The sequence below is a fragment of the Daucus carota genome, chromosome 3, assembly GCF_001625215.2.
Source record: "Daucus carota subsp. sativus chromosome 3, DH1 v3.0, whole genome shotgun sequence".
NCBI lineage: Eukaryota > Viridiplantae > Streptophyta > Magnoliopsida > Apiales > Apiaceae > Daucus > Daucus carota.
The window spans coordinates 7,870,284-7,887,344 of NC_030383.2; the positions used below are offsets into that span (position 1 = coordinate 7,870,284).

Genomic DNA, 17,061 nt, shown 5'->3' on the forward strand with positions numbered 1-17,061 from the left:
AATTAAAAAATAATATTATTTAAGACACTCATACTAATAATCATATAATAATTACTCCATTACATTTTTAAATAATAATTAATATTATAATTTTTTCAATGCATGTCTTAAATATTAAATATGATTTTCCCTTTGGAAATAAATTTGTTTTTAGTTATTTATGGGAAAAAACAAACCCAATGCAAACGTAATGCCGAATGTTATAATGTGAAGCGAGCGAGAGTGCAGAGCATCGCACACGTTCACCAATCACCACAAGAAGACTTCTCTATAAACCCTAAGACCAACTCGCCTCCGTCTCTTACCTATCTATTGAACACGTGGCACAAGCCACTGCATACCCTCTTCAGTTCCCTTATAAACCAAAGACATCCTTTTTTTTACCCCCTCTCCCAGTCTCTCTATCCTCTCCCTCATCTCTCTCTCCCATCTCTTTCTCTCCCATCTCTCTTTCTCATGTGCAAATAAGTTAATTTGCAGAGAGACAGAAAGAAAAGTATGGCGAAGAATTGTGAGCGTTACGAGAGATACAATTTCAATGAAACTGAAGATGATTACACCGTATGTAACATCTTACTTGGTCTCCAATCTTTAATCCACAAATCAGATCCCTCTCCCTCCATCTCTCCCTCTCGAATCTCTTGGGCTACCAAGAGAAAGAGATCTGCTATGAATTCTGCACCTGCTAGCCCTGTCCCTCAGCCCCAGCCCATCACTCACTTGGTCCAAAATCATCAAGAGACTCACCACCAGAAGAACAACGAAGGCAGCCCTTCTTCTCCACTCGGTTACTCGCCTAATCGAGCTCACAATGATGTTCAGTCAAAGCATCAGTCCACAAGAAAGTCCAAGAAAAAGGTACAAATTTTTGTCCTTAATTTACATATGTAATATGTTCTGTATCTTTTTATCCGAAATTTTAGTTGCTCATCTTTTTCTTGAATGTGGGCATCTGGGTTTTTTTTTCCAATTAATTAAGTCATGTCCCCTTGTTTTAGTCTACAAGGTCTCCCCTGTCCGAAATATTTATTTTCTCCGAAAAATTGAATAAATTTGGTGAACAATTTTCATGGCAATTTTGCAGAAACTCAAGGACTGGGAGGAGCATGTTGAGAAATTAAAGCAGACCAAAGAACAGCTAATTTTGGTATGTTTATTCCCTTTTTTACTATACTATTATTTTGGAATAATAATATTCATTTTGCATATTTTATTCTGCATCCTAATTTGTAGCGGTAATTTTTTATTTTTTTTATCTGTTTTTGATGAAACAGACTCTAGATAATGTAAAGAACTATCAACGGACAGTCTTAGAGTTCAATCTAAAGTTAAAAGCTAAAAGAGATGAGGTATGTCACTCCCTGATTAAATTTAATTTAATGAATTACTATCCTTTTTTACACCTAAAATTACCATGTATGAATAATTCTTATTCCATTTACTTTTTCTGTATAGTTAAATGGTCACATTCCAAAACAGAGCAATGTGAACCTTAATGTTCAGAATCACCAGCTGCACCATCAGTTTCCAATTTTTGCTCAGCAGCAGCAATATACGGTTCAGCCTGGTATGACGCTGTATTACCCGCCGCCATTTTTTGCGTCGAATAGCGGAGGTGGAATGAGAATTATGGATGGGTATAGCCGGCTGGATGACAAGGCTCTCCGGGCTGCTGATGCGAGAAAGAGGAGGAGACTTCAACTCAATGAGAAGAAGAATTCCATTGGGATTAGAAAGTTGAATTAAGTGATAATTCTTTTTCTGGAAAAGGGCTGTTTGGGAATTATAATTCAAGAATATTTCGTTTAGTTACCATTCTTTTTTCTGGGATATGATGGTGGGTTTAAAACTCGACTGTTTTATACTTTATGCCATACATTCAAGGGTAGACAATGATTTAGAAGAAATGAAATGCTTTTCGAGATGTTTTTAAGAGATATCAATTGAAATGCTGGTCGATTTTTAAGTTTTTATTTTATGCATCCGATGAATAAGTATTGAATATAATAAAAATAATAGAAAGAAGATTCATTTCATTTCTCTGGAAAAGAAAAATATGTTTTTTACTTTCAAAGCGATAAATGAGTATCGTTGACATTTGATTTTAGTTGTCAGTTTATTATGCAGAGAAGGCAAAAGAATTACTCCCTCCGTCCCATCAGGTTCTTTACAGTTTTTTTTATGTCCCATCCAATTTTTTACATTCCAAAACTTACCAAAAATAGTCAATGGATCCCACCACTTCCCAACTTTTCCTCCCTTTTCACACTACTTTTACTCTCTTTTCACACTACTTTTACTCCACTATCTCTCTTTTATTCATTAAAAATTGATGGGTCCCACCACTTCATCCACTTTTCTTCCTCTTTTCCACTACTTTATACATACTTTCTTAACCTCCGTGCCCAAACCAAACGTAAAGAATTGGCTGGGACGGAGGGAGTACATAATACGAAAGTGCATATTCTAGAAAGTAGGGAATATGCATTTGTATATCTGTTTAGTTATTTCTCTGCTACAGCCAAAGGCAAAGCTTAACTTTATGCCTCAAAGAAGAATGCCATTAGTGACTGATTCTTTTTTTTTTTTTTTGACAGAATTAGTGGCTGATTTTTATTTTGTTAAACTGCAACATTTTTACTTGTTTGTGGATTGAAGCTTTTGTTTTTGGATTGAAGCTTTTACATGAGTCTCGACGCTCAAATATAAGTTCCTTGCAGGCAGGTCTGTTCAAGCCTTGGACTTCAGCTTCTTTAGCAATCATGTCCTAGTATTTCAGACTTCTCTGGGAAATTATTCTAATGTTGAGTAGGGAAAAAAACAGTTGGAAACGTTCTTGCGGGTTGAAAAAAAACTAGAGGTTATTTGCCAGAGCTTCCATGAAACTGTTAGAATTGGGTTTTCTAATGGAGCAAAATACTAGAATGCTTAAAGTTTATGACACGACGAAGCTCCATGTCTGCTGTAAATTTAATTAGTATGGAGCACAACATCAATCCAGAAACTGAAGATCACAGTGAGAGGCTGAAATGTGGTCTTTCTGCAAAAAACCTGCCAAGAAGCAAGGTCATCTTGCCATCTTGGCGTCTAGTGTCAGTGGGATTCTGGAACTACTATCAATAATCAGACTGGACAGACTCGATTATCTTTTAGCGGACTTCTGAAAACAGGGGCTAATTAAACAATGAAGCGCCTTACTAATTTCAATTGATTAGACTGCAACTCTAATCTGGAAAGAACAAATTTGATTTGTCAAAGTAGAACTAAGAACATCAAGCTTCCGTTCTGCTTACAAGGTGCACTTGTAAGATTGCTGACATCAATAATTTTTTATTACCAACAACTCTTCCGAAGTGGAAATATATTCAGCCATGCACCTATAAATTAATTTTCTTCAGGATAACACTGGTTTAAAATTTCAACTTATAATTAATATTGACCGCGACAGCTTTGTCACAAACGCTATATTTAATTAAACAGGCTCTCTTACATTTTTCTATGCTAGTCTAATATCCTCTATATTCCTAAAACTAATGCGGCATCCTTAGCAATTGGCTGAGAAAGAGAAAACAGACAACAAAGATGAAATTGCAAGTTTTTGCTCTCTGTGTTCTCCTGTAAAAAAGTCTAAAATTCTTCCTGAAACTTATTATAAGGGGAGAATTGTGACCTGTAGCTGCATCTTCTGACACTTGTTACCGAGTAGATCGACCCAAAGACAAGTTTGCAGAGGCACAACAAATTTGAGCTCTTCCAGGCAATACTACTATAAGTATCCGCAGAATATTTATTCAAATGTAAATCAATTTATAAATCGGTATTGTTCTTCTAGACTAACAATGAAGGGGAAACCATGAAAAGCTTGTATACCGTTATTAGTTATGAGTTACCTTCTCTACACACGAACTCATGAATATCTCAAGTCTTTGGAGCTCACAATGTGATCTAAGCATTCTAGAAAACAATTTCATGTCTGGATAAATTTGTTGATAGCCCGCTTAGGAACTGCTACATGAATATATAAATCATGTTAGTTTGATAAATTCGTATTTCGTTTATCAAGGAAGTAGTAGCAAAAGCAGACAAGTGAAAGCATAATTCTGGATTGTTAACAATGTCAATCCCTTATTCCAGTCAGCCATTCAACTAGCTTATTGCTCTAGGTCATGTCAATTAGTAGTTGTGAAAACCATGTTACTGCCAATCTGCCATTACCCTGGATTACCTTAAATCAACCTTGGCAAAGAAATTGTACAAAAAGGTTCGGTTGCAAACTTTATGCACCGCCAGATATAACATATTTGGGAAGTAAAATCGAATTTTGACTGATTTTTTACAAAATTATTTTTGAATGCGAGTACTCAAAACTCAGACCGGACAAGAGGTTAAAAACGAATACTAGATACTGAGCCCAGTTAACCGATTTTTAGAACGCTGGTCAATACTGATGGGTCCAGTGAATTCAAAAATCGAGTCAAATTGGCCCAAATTTTGTCAAAAATATTTAGCTCACTTAAAACTCACAGCTTCCAAGGTTGAATCCATATTCTTCATATAATTCAGATATTAAATTTTTTTTTGTTTTTCTAATAATAATTATTTTAAAAATATTATATTTCTTGTTTCCGTTGAGAAAAGCATGCATCTATTTGAGATCCTACATAAAACTTTATAAAAAATCTGAATTTATTGAGATTTTCTTCTGAATATTCTTAAAATTTATCCAGGTTCTAAACCGAAGACGACGGGACTTGTTTTTTCTTTTTTAAAGTGGGCTGAATTTAAGAATTTATATTCCGCACTCGAAATGATCCGTTTAAGTCAGCGGGCTACATCAAATCATAAGCGGGCCTGTTCGAATCTGTTCACAACAATTTTGACGAGTTGGCGGACTGTACATAAGCCCAAATAAATCACACAAGAAGTCTTACATATGGGCCCTGGCTTGGATCGCTAATCAAAATATTCAAAGCCTCTTCTCAAGGCCCAAAAATCGTTCATAACAACATAAGAAAACCCTAACATATTATTCCTTCCCTATAAAACATCTCTGCCAGTCCCCACAATCACCTCAATCGCCGCCGCCGACAGGTACAAGGTTGTTCTTGTTGTTAATTGTTCTTGTAAAACTGAAAGTCAAGTGATGATATGGATGTCAAATTCTCACGACGGTCGTCTGAAGAGGCACTTTTGTAGTGTCCCACTGACTGAATTTCATATCCATTCTGATGATTTTATCTTTTTCATCTTCTCTTTATTACATTGATTCATTCATTACAGTTGGAAACACTTGTGAGCATTATGATGATCAATTATAAACCATCCGGTTAATTATGTGATGATTATAACCTCCTACTCATTCTGAATGCCTCACAAGTGTTTTTTTCTATGTTATAGAATTTTCAATTATATATTTGTTTGTGGGTGTGTATTTAAGAATAAGCACGATGAGGATTGAATGCGTAATGAGGTTGAAAGACCAATGTGATTATACAAATCTATACTTACAAAGTCCTTTTCATTCTGAGTGCTATTAAGATGCTGATTATGCTTCTTAATTTTAATTAAGGTTAGTTGTTTGATACTCCCTCCCTCCCCTCCAATTCTTATCATTTGGGGAGTGTTCGACACGCATTTTAAGACTCATGAAAAATATGGTTCTATAACTTTTATTCAGAAAAAGAAGAAAATTTTAAAAATAAGTTATAGAACTATAATTTTTTATGAGCCTTAAAATGCGTGCCGAGCAGTCCATTTCAAATGATAAGAATTGGATGGGACAGAGGTTGTATTAATTAGGAGATAAATTTTGTGAACAATTAATTTGTGATGCGAGCTATGGTTAGAAAGTGTTGCGGGTCTGAAGTTTGACTCTTTGGCGATATAAAATAGTGCCTTGGGGATGAATCCAGCACCCAATATCAATTGTTAGAGCATCTCCAGCAGAGTCTTAACCGGTTCCTTAAATATATAATAAAATATGTATCTTTTAAGGGATTACTACATTTTAGTGAATGAGAACTCCAACAACATTCCCTATTTACATTCTCTATTGATATTATAATATTATATTCAACTTGTAATAAGAGAGAGAAAGTTTGGAAAGAGTGGGAAAATGAAAAGAAGTGAATATTTTATTCATTAAAATAGTATGAGGAATGGCTTCACAATCCTTAAAAATGAGGAATGAAGAGGGGATCCTAACTTTTTAAGGAATGGCTAGGACTCTGCTGGAGTTGTGTTTTGTGCCATATTCCTTATAATAATAGCTTAGGACACCATATAGGGAAGCTGCTGGAGATGCTCTTATTTCCTTGAGTTGAATTCTGATAGGTATTTGTATCCCTATCAGAACATCTTCCAGGGACACAATTTATAAGCCATTTTATCTTTATTTTTGGTGATCACGAGCTGTTTGTAAAAACTTATGACTTAGAATTTTCCAGGTGCATATCAACTTTACAGTACCAAAACAAATGACTAAAGATGAGAATCAAGACATGCAATTTAACTTGCATGGATATTCAAAAAGTGCAAAAGATAAATATGAAATTGGAGGGAGATGAGGTGGACATTTGTAGATAACAAGAATGGATCAACAAATATAGAAGACCAAGTGAGGTTAGCTAAAAAAATTTTGCTAACGAGTTGTGGTTGGAGAGGACAATTATATATATTGCTTAGCTATATGAGGTGCCAACTAAGATTTTCGTATGGGTTGGAGATGCTCCTATAAGTTACTCTTTCGAATTTCGATTGATTTTATAAGTTTCTTCCTGTTCGGAATGTATGAAAATCTTGATTAGTATGACGTCGTGGTTATATTTAAGTTCTGTACTCTTGTTTCAGAACAACTTGGTGAGTTGGGTTTCAGAACAATATGACTAGGGGTTAACGATTGTGATGAATAACAAGAATTAGGTGTGTACACGGTTCGGGTTAGGTGGAAGGGTTGATGGAATTTATTAATCCAATTTAATTAAATCAATTTTCAAGGTGGACGGGTTGACGGAATTTATCAACCCAATTTAATTAAATCAATTTTCAAAATTTCAACCCTAACCCAAAATGTATAAATTTGTAATTCAACCTAATTTGTATTACTTCGGTTTGAATCAGTTTGGTTGGGTTATATAATTATATAACTAGAATGTGAAATCTCAAGATTAAAAATGAAAAATAGTTATCGTCGATGTCAAATAGGTCTTCAATATCCAATTTTTTACACTAAAAAATTATCTTAACAATTTTGTTAGAGCATCTTCGACCATCAAAAGACTTTAGCTAAAAGGTGAGTTGGATAACCAAAAATAAAATATTTTAGCCAATAGGTCGAAAAACTCAACTCCAACCATACCCAGCTGTTTGTCTGTAAATTTAGTCAACCTCCTATGGATGGCTAAATTTGTTGAACCTCTACAGGTCTGTAAGAAATTTGTAGGAAGATTCCACATCATTTATTACCATATTGAACTGATATATTTTATTTAACAATTTAAAATATTAATAACATGCTATTTTTAAATTATAGCTAACCAATATAGTCAATGCCATTGAAGCAAAATGTCACAAATTTTACATAATAATTTACAAAGTCTCATTTAGCCAACGCCGTTAGAGATGCTCTTAAAGACATGAAATTGAATTTCACTTATAAGAATAAGTAATAACCGTTTTTCGAATTATGCTCGGACTTGGGTTTCTTTAGACTTGTCTCGAAGCTATTTATTATTTAAAGTAAATAAGTGATAATAAATGATAAATTGACTATCATTTACGATTTATTAAATTTTTTCGGATAATGGGATCTATAAATCACTTCAATAGTTTGATAATTTTATTTAAAATATTTAGTAATTTAAAGCCGAATGTTACTAAAAAAGAAGATCGAAAAGAAGTGTAGCTACAGAAAGAAATGTTGGCTTTCTCAGTTCGCTTCTTCCTGAACTTCTTAAAATTATATATACATCTTCTGTTCCTTTGCGTAAATGGGTAATATAAAATATAAATCGTCTTCTATTAAAAAAAACTCCCGAATTCTAGTTTTCCAATCATGCCCTGATCTTTGATTCAACTTAAGGCTGATTACATGCATGTAATCTCTCAAAAGAGTCGGCGCCATTCGTAATTATCATCCATCCTTCACCGCCCCTTCTTTCTATCAAATCCACATTCATCTCATCCATCCTCTCATCCCGTTTCCACTATTCCTAAATCTTTAATTTCTATTATAATAATTTGCAATAAAATCGAAATCTAATTTATTTTGGGTGTGATTTTGTTACCGTACTCATCTTTTTGGATTGTTGATTGTCTCTGATTTTTGGGTGTATGTCTTGTTGCGTTTTTGATTCGTTGTCATGTCGGGCAACCTGCTTCAAATCTGGATGTAGTACTTATCGCAAGAGCTCACATCACACAACAAAGAATTGTTCAATATATGAGACATATATACAATAAAAATGATTAATCACCTGCCTAAGAGTGCTGGGGAAATAATCAAATTCATAAATATAGTGGTTGGAAAGGTTGGGAAATAAATCAGGTCTATACCAGTGCTACTAGTACTGTTACTTCAAAATAGAAAGCATTAAATATCCTACCGTTCCATGTTTTCTTAGCTTCTAGCACGTTGTATTGATTTTTAGCACGTTGTGTTGATCTCAAATTTTTAGTAATGATATTTTCTATGTGTTTTTCAATTCTTTTATGATTTTTATTCACTGTTTGTCACATATTTTAAGATATATATTAAATATAATATAAGTAAAAATTGATACTTTACAATTGGATTTGTAAATTTTTATATTTTAAGTAAAAATTGATACTTAACAATTGTATTTGTAATTTTTTTTGGAAGAATAATTATTTGAATAATTAATTTAGGGATTTGGATCCCACGGAATAGTTATTTAGAGAAAGCAGTTCGGGGCATTTTTTGATGATTAAATAAATAAAACAGAATAAAGGGTTAAAATAATATTGACCTGCTTAAGGATCATTAGGTTCATGATATGTGGAATAGGTATGGGGTTCAACCATTCCAAACCCAGTTGGAAAAAATAAATATTAAACCCTAACTTTGAACATCCAACATATAGGTTTTTGATAATCAAGTTGGGGAGGTGGGTATGAGACCGGGGTATGAAATGTTTTCATTTTTTTTTACTTTTTTTCTCTATTTAAGTGATGAAAAATTAATATTTGATGCAAAATTAAGTCAATAATGCAAAAACATACAACAATAATAATTTTATTAATATTTTTAATTAATATAAATTAATAATTTTTTTTATAAAAATTATATATATTGATTTCAGCCCGCAACCAAACACATGAGATATGATACCTCAAACCTATACCAACTTACCCCATTCCTTATTCCAACCTCCCACCACTCTTCCAACCAAATGACTCTTTAAGAATACGAGAGGAAAACCAAATTCATACATGTCCAACTAGAACGAAAGCTTTATTATCTAAGTGTCCCAAGTCATCTCTGCATGTCTGAGGGTTAGATGGTAAATTTTCTTGAACGAAAGGAACTCATACCCACAACTTTTGTATTCTGATACAATTCGTTATACGAGAAAGTATCTTGTGACCAAAAAAGAAAAAGGTTTATAATCATTAAAGAGTATTAAATAAATAAACACACTGTATTGATCGCAGAATTTTGACAACTGCTATTTCGTCGATGACTTTCATTTTTTACTTAAAATTGTACTTGTAATGATAGATACTTAAAATTGTACTTGTAAAACTTTTCTTTAGAAAAAAATTAATTATTTGAATAATTACATGTTAAAATTTAAGAAAATTATGATTTGAAATGGATTAAAAAACTAAGGGGGCATCTGTTTAGGTCCCCCATTATATACTTATATATAATAAGCGTAAGGGAGATAATTTGGTCGCATGGTCCTCTGGTCCAAAAGCTTATCATCCGTTGGATCTTATATTGAACAAATAAGCACCGTTAGATTGGAACAAAATTAAATTCTGTTCTAGAAGGCAACTGATATCTACTTGCATGTTTATAATTCCTTTTCTGAATCCAAAACAAATTATGTCTTTCACATGTATATGATTTTTTTTAATCCTAAATAAATATTTCCTACCAGTTTTATTCGTAGAATCATATAAATCTCACCGTCACAATTTTTTTATAATATATTTTAAAATTAATAAGCCGGATTTATGTGAGGAACAAATACAAAAACTTTTTCTTAATCCAAAATAGATTCTACCTTCTTATTGCATATTTATGATTCCTTTTCTTAATTCAAAACAAATTATGTTTATCAATTTTAATTTAGAACCATATAAATTTTTTGAAAAATATTTAAATCACATTATAATAATTTTAATATAAAATACATTTATTAATATAATCTAATAGGAGTTAGCATAACGTATTCCACTCAAAATATATTAAAATTTGATAGATAGAATTTAATACTTTGGCATGATACATACGAGAAAAGGAATTGCTTGATTAAAATAATTTATTTGAAACCATTAATGACTGTGATGATGTATTTACCAAAGTTCTAACTTACAAACAAATCATAATTTCGAATTTTATTTTATTGAAAATTTTAATTTATTATTTATAAATTAAATTTTTCCGCACCATTTAAAATATATTTAAAAAGTTTATAAACAATTAAAAAGCTCCCGTGCCTTGCACGGGCTATAAGCTAGTACTATTAAAGCCGAAATATTAAAAGTTTGGTTGGTCAGTCGGTACGCGGGCTTTTATACGGACTTTTATAATTAATGGGCTCCAAACAAGCTTAGTGGGCTCCAAACAAAATATCTATACTATACTGTTAAAGCCCCTATATACTATACTATTAAAGCCGAAACATTAAAAGTTTGGTTGGTCGGTCGGTACGCGGGCTTTTATACGGACTTTTATAATTAATGGGCTCCAAACAAGATTAGTGGGCTTCAAACAAAATATCTATACTATACTGTTAAAGCCGAAACATTAAAAGTTTGGTTGGTCGGATTGTACGCGGATTTTTATACGAACTTTTATAATTAATGGGCTCCAAACAAGATTAGTAGGCTTCAAACAAAATATAAACAAATCTATACTATACTATTAAAGCCGAAACATTAAAAATTTGGTTGGTCGGTCGGTACGCGGGCTTTTATATACTATACTATTAAAGCCCTTCAAACAAAATATAAACAAATCAAACATAAAACAAATATAAGATCAAAACAGAATACAAATATAGGATTTATTTGACTATACCAAAAACTAAAGTCAAACCTTAAAAAATATATACGCATCCGTACTATATAATAAAAATCGAAAACATTGAAAGTTTAGTCAGTCGGTACCTGAGCCAAAATACGGGCCTATCTATATACCAATTATTCTTTTTAATTAAAATATGTTATCTTTTTTTATATTTTCTAACTAAAAAAACTCCATTATTTAAAATAACATTGAAAAACTTAGTAATTACCTTTTTAACTAAAACACATCATCTTTTTAATATATTCTGACTAAAAAACGGATCTTTTACAATTAACACGGGCTACATATATCATAATTTTATTCTCACAATAATATTAGTTTACTTGGGGCCAAATTATATGCCTACTTATATAATCAATCATCATTTTACCTAAATCTATTATCATTTTTTATATTTTCTAACTAAAAAAACTCAATTTTCTAAAAATAATATTGGACAACGTAGCAACTACTTTTTTTTTAACTAAAGCACATCATCTTTTTCAGAATCTTAACTTAAAAATCGATTTTCCAAAAATAACACATGCAACATTCATATAAAAAAGATATGATATATCTATATTATTATACAATTAAAGCCGAAACATTGAAAGTTTGATAAGTCAGTACTTGGGTCAAAATACGGGCCTATCTATATACCAATTATTCTTTTTAATTAAATTATGTTATCTTTTTTTTTTATATTTTCTAACTAAAAAAACTCCATCATTAAAAATAACATCGAGAAACATAGTAATTACTTTTTTTAACTTAAACACATTATCTTTTTTATATTTTCTAACTAAAAAACGGATCTTCTACAATTAACACGAGCTCCATATATAAAAATATAACATTATTATATATAATTATTAATAAATAACCTGTGATATTTTTCAACCAAAATACATTAACATTATTTTTAAATATACTAATGGACTCACTTTAAAAGTAATATTATAAATCTATAATTTACTAGAATACTGTTAAATCTGAAACATCTGAAACATGAAAAGCTCAGTTAGTCGGTAAGTCATTCGAATTCGGTGAGCCGGTTGGTCTTCGACCCACGAACCTCCTTAATATATAACATGTTATAATATATGTTTTATTATTTATTAAGCCAAAACATTTATGTTAGTATGATGGGTTAGTATTTGGTTTGACATGTCTTTTTTAACCGAATATGTTCCATACTATATTATTAATTACTAATAATGAAATACTATATTATTTATATCTCAGTAAAATATATATGTTCGACCCAATTTTTAATTAGCCACTTGACAACATTAACTATTAAGAATTTATCATTTGTTAAATAAAAAATTTATTTAATCATATTATTCTATCATAATTTTATTCTTAAAATAATATTAATTTAAGTTAAAATATATACGATAAAATAGCAAATATTATAATTGCCCGTGCATTGCATTGCACGGGTTATAAGCTAGTAATAATTAACCAGAGGAAGCAGTTGGGGTGTGTGTTTTTGGCCGAACACGTACATCTAAGAACTGACTACACAAATAGGGTGGGGGACAGTGGATACCGTTGTGCGGCAGAAAGAAACAAGGTGCCAGCTGATTTTAACAAATTTAATTTTGCAATTAAATTAGTCAGGACACAGCGGTCCCTTCTCAAAGCCGAAGGGTTGTTGGGTTCGGGGAGTAGTGGCCGAATCAGCACAACAACCCGCAATTTAAATATTACAGAGCTGCATATCCATTCTTTTCCCGAGGGCATTCTGATAATTATTACAATGTAGTATGCAGTATGCACATAAAAAGTGCTCAAAATATTGAATTACTAATTCAAATACTGTAATCATCATCATCAAATTATTATGACCAGAAGAAACTAAAAACTGAAATCATGCAACTAAACAATAATGATACAATTCCAGCAGGGATGAATTAGGCATCAACGGAAATACAAGAAATCACAAAACCCAATTGTCAGCAACTCAGCATTGTAGACCTTGCCTCTTAGCGGAAAGGCTCATTCACTTGGGCATATATAGAATTCAAAGTTAAGCGATGAATGAAAATCATATATCACTCTCTCCTTTTTCTCATCCTTAACGCCCTTCATGAATCTCCTGGAGTCATGAAAATTTAAAGTAATTCCAGAGTAACAATTTAGATTATTATATTTAATTAAAATTATCAAACGGGCAAAATAAAAGGATAATCGCTAAAGATTATACAAAATAAAAGAGAGCACCTTTCAAACTCTAGTTCTTGAGAAACCTGCAATTAACAATTTCATCCTACAAAATTACAAAAGATATAAAAAGATTAAAGTAATAATTTATCTAAAAATCAATCAATTTATCATACCTTGAAATATGAAATATAAATGAAAAGACGGAGTATTTAATAAACCGTAAACACCGATTGAATCTAGAGAGGGAGATCGAGGAGTGAGGACAGGCGGGAGGTGGCCCCGCGGGATGAATCTGTAAAACGACTTGTGAGTCAGGGGAGACTGTAGTGTAGCTAGTGATAACTCCAGATCCCGTTCCGGTAGCTCCTCCGCCGTGCATTGGTGTCTTGCGGTGTAGCTGAAGGAAATGACTTGTTCGGGGAAGGCTTGGATGGACATGACTTCTTGACAGGAGTCCGGGCTGGGAGGAGGGGAACAGGATCCGCCCAGTACCACGTTGACAATGTTCTTTTGTTTTCCTGAACCTTCTCCCTTGTTTGCTGTGTTCCGGGCTATGTATTGCCCCATGTTGCCTTTGCTGATTTGCTCTTCAATGAAATACTTGAGGGATATGCAGTTCTCCGTTTTGTGACCGTGGGTGCCATGATAGTCACAATGTCGGTTGGCGGGTCTGCTCTCTGGAGGAGTCTGCATGGGTTTTGGTGGGTAGTAGAAGGGTTTGTGTCTGATTTCTTTGAGTATATCCTCGCGGGATCTGTTTAACGGAGTCCAATCAGGTTCTGGTTTTGGCTCTCTGGTTGCTTTGTTTGGACCGGGGTCACTTCTGGACCCGGACCCTGGTTGGCTGGTTCTCTTAGGACTGAATGCTGGATGAAGTTGGTTTGTCTATCTGGTTTGAATTTCTTATCCTGATGATATTCTTTCCTGGGTCTGTCTTCGACCTGTTTTCCTCTTGAGCTACCCTGTCTGGTCATTCTCATGGCTTGGAGTACGTCGGTCTCTTTGATGAATTTTGCGGCCATGGCATAGGCAGCTGCCAGGCTCTGAGGTTCTTTGTTGATCAACTCGACCACATATCTTTCATTTTGTTCCGGGTCCAGGTTTCTTCGGAATATGCTCAGAGCCTCACGCTCATCCAGGTTGGAAATTTTGTTGATTGCTTCCTGGAAACGTTTCATGTAGTCCGAAAGTGCCTCGTTGTCATATTGACGAACCGTTTCCAGGTGACACATATGAAGTTCATGTGTTTTGTTTGCTCGGAACCTTCTGAGGAAGGCTTCCCTGAAGTCTTTCCAGGACCCGATGCTCCGGGAGGGGATCCGGCTGAACCACCTCTGGGCCCCTCCCTTGAATGTGGATGCGAAGAAGCGGCATTTGGTCAGATCATTGTAGTAGTAGATCAGGGCTATCTGTTCAAAATAGCGCAGGTGTTCCTCCGGGTCACCTAGTCCATTGAAGGATTCAAAGTTGTAGTGTTTCATGCCCTTTTGTCGGGGAATGGATTCCAAGGAGTGGCTGAAGGGAGTCAGGGTTCCTCCTATTTCGAGTCCGGACTCATTTCCAATTTTCCCATTGAGTTCGTTGATCATGTCTCTCAAGTTGGTCTGCCCGTGCTCATTGTTTTCCTCGTCGGAGATGAGCTCGGGTGTCGGCTCCTTTCGGTACCGCTTGGACCGGGATCCTTTTGTCAACTTTTCCTCTTCGAGTTGAATCCGGAGGGCGATTTTATGTTCCAGTTTTTCCTCTTCCTCTTTTCGGATCTGTTCTTTCCTTTCAGCCAAGATTTTCAGCCGGATTTCCTCACTTTCCTTTTGTTTCTTTTTCTTTGCTTTGTCTCCGATCCGGTCGAAGACGGAACCCCGGGATTGACGGCTGTTCCCGGAGTCCTCGGATTCCCCGATGTCCTCAAGTCTGCGGTTGCTTTCCCGGCGATCATGGTACTGCCAGATGGCTTCGGCCAACTCTACATTGGTGAGCTGGGATAGGTGGAGGGTGGTGACCGGGACATCGGTGTACTTGTACTGGTTCGCTTCGATCGTGACCCGTGCATCATTGGGGTTGATTGCTTGGTTCTTGTCCGGGTTCACATGGGTGAAAAGGGGTCCTGAGGCATGATCCTGGTTCGGGTTGTCCTGGTCTGTATGAGGGTTATCCGGGTTCTGTGGAAGACCCAGGTGGGAGCGTGTCCTTTTTGTCATGGTTTCAAGAACTCACACAGGGTATATGGTTGCTGTTTTGGTGGTAGTGCCCACAAATAGTATAGATAGTGACAGGATGACAGAAATAGTGTGTACAGGTAGTCAACTTACTATTTTCAGAAGTATCACAAATAGTTAAGTGACAAAATGTGCGCAGGTGTGAGACAAAAAGATTTTATGTGCTACAGACAAGATTAGGGCTTTGCTCAGACAGGGTTTGCTATTATGCTCTACTACAGACAAATTTAGGGTTTTGTTCAGGTAAGGTTTTCTATCATGCACATATCAAGAAAAGCCATGGCTGAGGGTTTTGAGAAGCTGGGTGTTGTGTGAGAGCTTACAGGTGTGATTTTGGACCCCCGTTTCGGGGGCTTGTTGTAGGAGATGAGTCCAGTGGCACCGTGACCACAGGACAGAGGACACCTTCCCCTCCTTCTAGCGCCAAATGATAACTCCAGATCCCGTTCCGGTAGCTCATCCGCCGTGCACTGGTGTCTTGCGGTGTAGCTGCTGGATGGGTGTCTGCAAAACAACACCGGAGGGGGGTTTGAGCCCCGCGGCGCCTCCGGCGTGAGAATGAGTGCAGGTATCGGAATAAAAGGACGGGAAATAAGCTATCTATGTGTGGTGGGTGAAGGTGGTGTATGGTGGCTGTGTGATGGCTGTATGGTGGCTGTATGTGTTTGTATTTGAACTGAGTGCTTGAGTGTGTGCAAAGAGTGAGTGTATGAAGTGAAGTTACCCTTAAACTCTTGATCCTTGGTCTATTTATAGGCCAAGGATTAGGGTTCAAGGGTGCGTACCTGGATCCTGGTCCTACACGTGTAGGGGTTTGATCCCCTACACGTGTCCAGGTGTCAGCGTAGGAGTAGTATTTTGGAATGTTCCCTGGCTTGTCTCTATCGCCAGTAGTTGACCGTTATGTTTTGTCTTCATGGTGTCAGTCTGTGACTTGTGCAGCAAGTGTCGGCTGGTACATACAGACCCGGGTAAGTTGTAAGCTTCGATGTACCCGGGTAAGAAGTCCTGCCGTGGTTGTGTACCCGGGTAAGATTGAGGATTGCCTTGATTGCCTTGTGTGGTCGACGGTCTTACTGGTGCCGGGGTACATATATGAACCCGGGTAGGCAAGACTCGGGTTATACCATATCAGCTAGTATTAGCTTTCCTTTCCTTTTCTTTTTGTTAAATTACTTAAGTTAAAGATTAATTTTATGATTGTTTTAATTTGTAAATCATTATTTCTTATTCTTTTCTGCTAACTACTATTATTTATATGTTTTAATATTTTTTTACAGAATAAGTCCTCTCTCTATTTCTATTTTACATTTTAAAAAATTATATTGACATCTATAATTCAGCCCGGGCTAATATATATATATATATATATATATATATATATTAATTTTTTGATGTTAGAGATAGCTCTGGCAT

General features: G+C 34.8%; 2 protein-coding genes, 1 long non-coding RNA gene and 2 other non-coding genes across 5 annotated transcripts; 4 read left to right on the top strand and 1 right to left on the bottom strand.

Moving 5' to 3' along the window:
• The first annotated feature begins 371 nt into the window (after window positions 1–371).
• Window positions 372–1,971, top strand: LOC108213384 (uncharacterized). Its single transcript, XM_017385176.2, has 4 exons — window positions 372–858; window positions 1,085–1,147; window positions 1,275–1,349; window positions 1,456–1,971. The coding sequence occupies exons 1-4, from the start codon at window positions 499–501 to the stop codon at window positions 1,744–1,746; spliced, it is 789 nt and encodes a 262-aa protein (XP_017240665.1). The 5' UTR covers window positions 372–498; the 3' UTR covers window positions 1,747–1,971.
• A 2,952-nt stretch (window positions 1,972–4,923) lies between these two features.
• LOC108213386 (uncharacterized) lies at window positions 4,924–6,811 on the top strand. Its single transcript, XR_001805263.2, has 2 exons — window positions 4,924–5,091; window positions 6,447–6,811. It is a non-coding gene; the product is annotated as an uncharacterized LOC108213386 (long non-coding RNA).
• LOC135151840 (small nucleolar RNA Z161/Z228) lies at window positions 5,134–5,234 on the top strand. Its single transcript, XR_010290751.1, has one exon. It is a non-coding gene; the product is annotated as a small nucleolar RNA Z161/Z228 (small nucleolar RNA).
• LOC135151825 (small nucleolar RNA Z105) lies at window positions 5,297–5,365 on the top strand. Its single transcript, XR_010290736.1, has one exon. It is a non-coding gene; the product is annotated as a small nucleolar RNA Z105 (small nucleolar RNA).
• Window positions 6,812–12,952: 6,141 nt separating the features above from the next.
• Window positions 12,953–16,819, bottom strand: LOC108213379 (uncharacterized). The gene is made up of 2 exons (XM_017385169.2): window positions 13,487–16,819; window positions 12,953–13,361 (listed from the first exon to the last, which is right to left on the bottom strand). Exon 1 carries the CDS (start codon window positions 15,625–15,627, stop codon window positions 14,188–14,190), a length of 1,440 nt encoding a protein of 479 aa, XP_017240658.1. The 5' UTR covers window positions 15,628–16,819; the 3' UTR covers window positions 12,953–13,361; window positions 13,487–14,187.
• Between the last annotated feature and the right edge of the window lie 242 nt (window positions 16,820–17,061).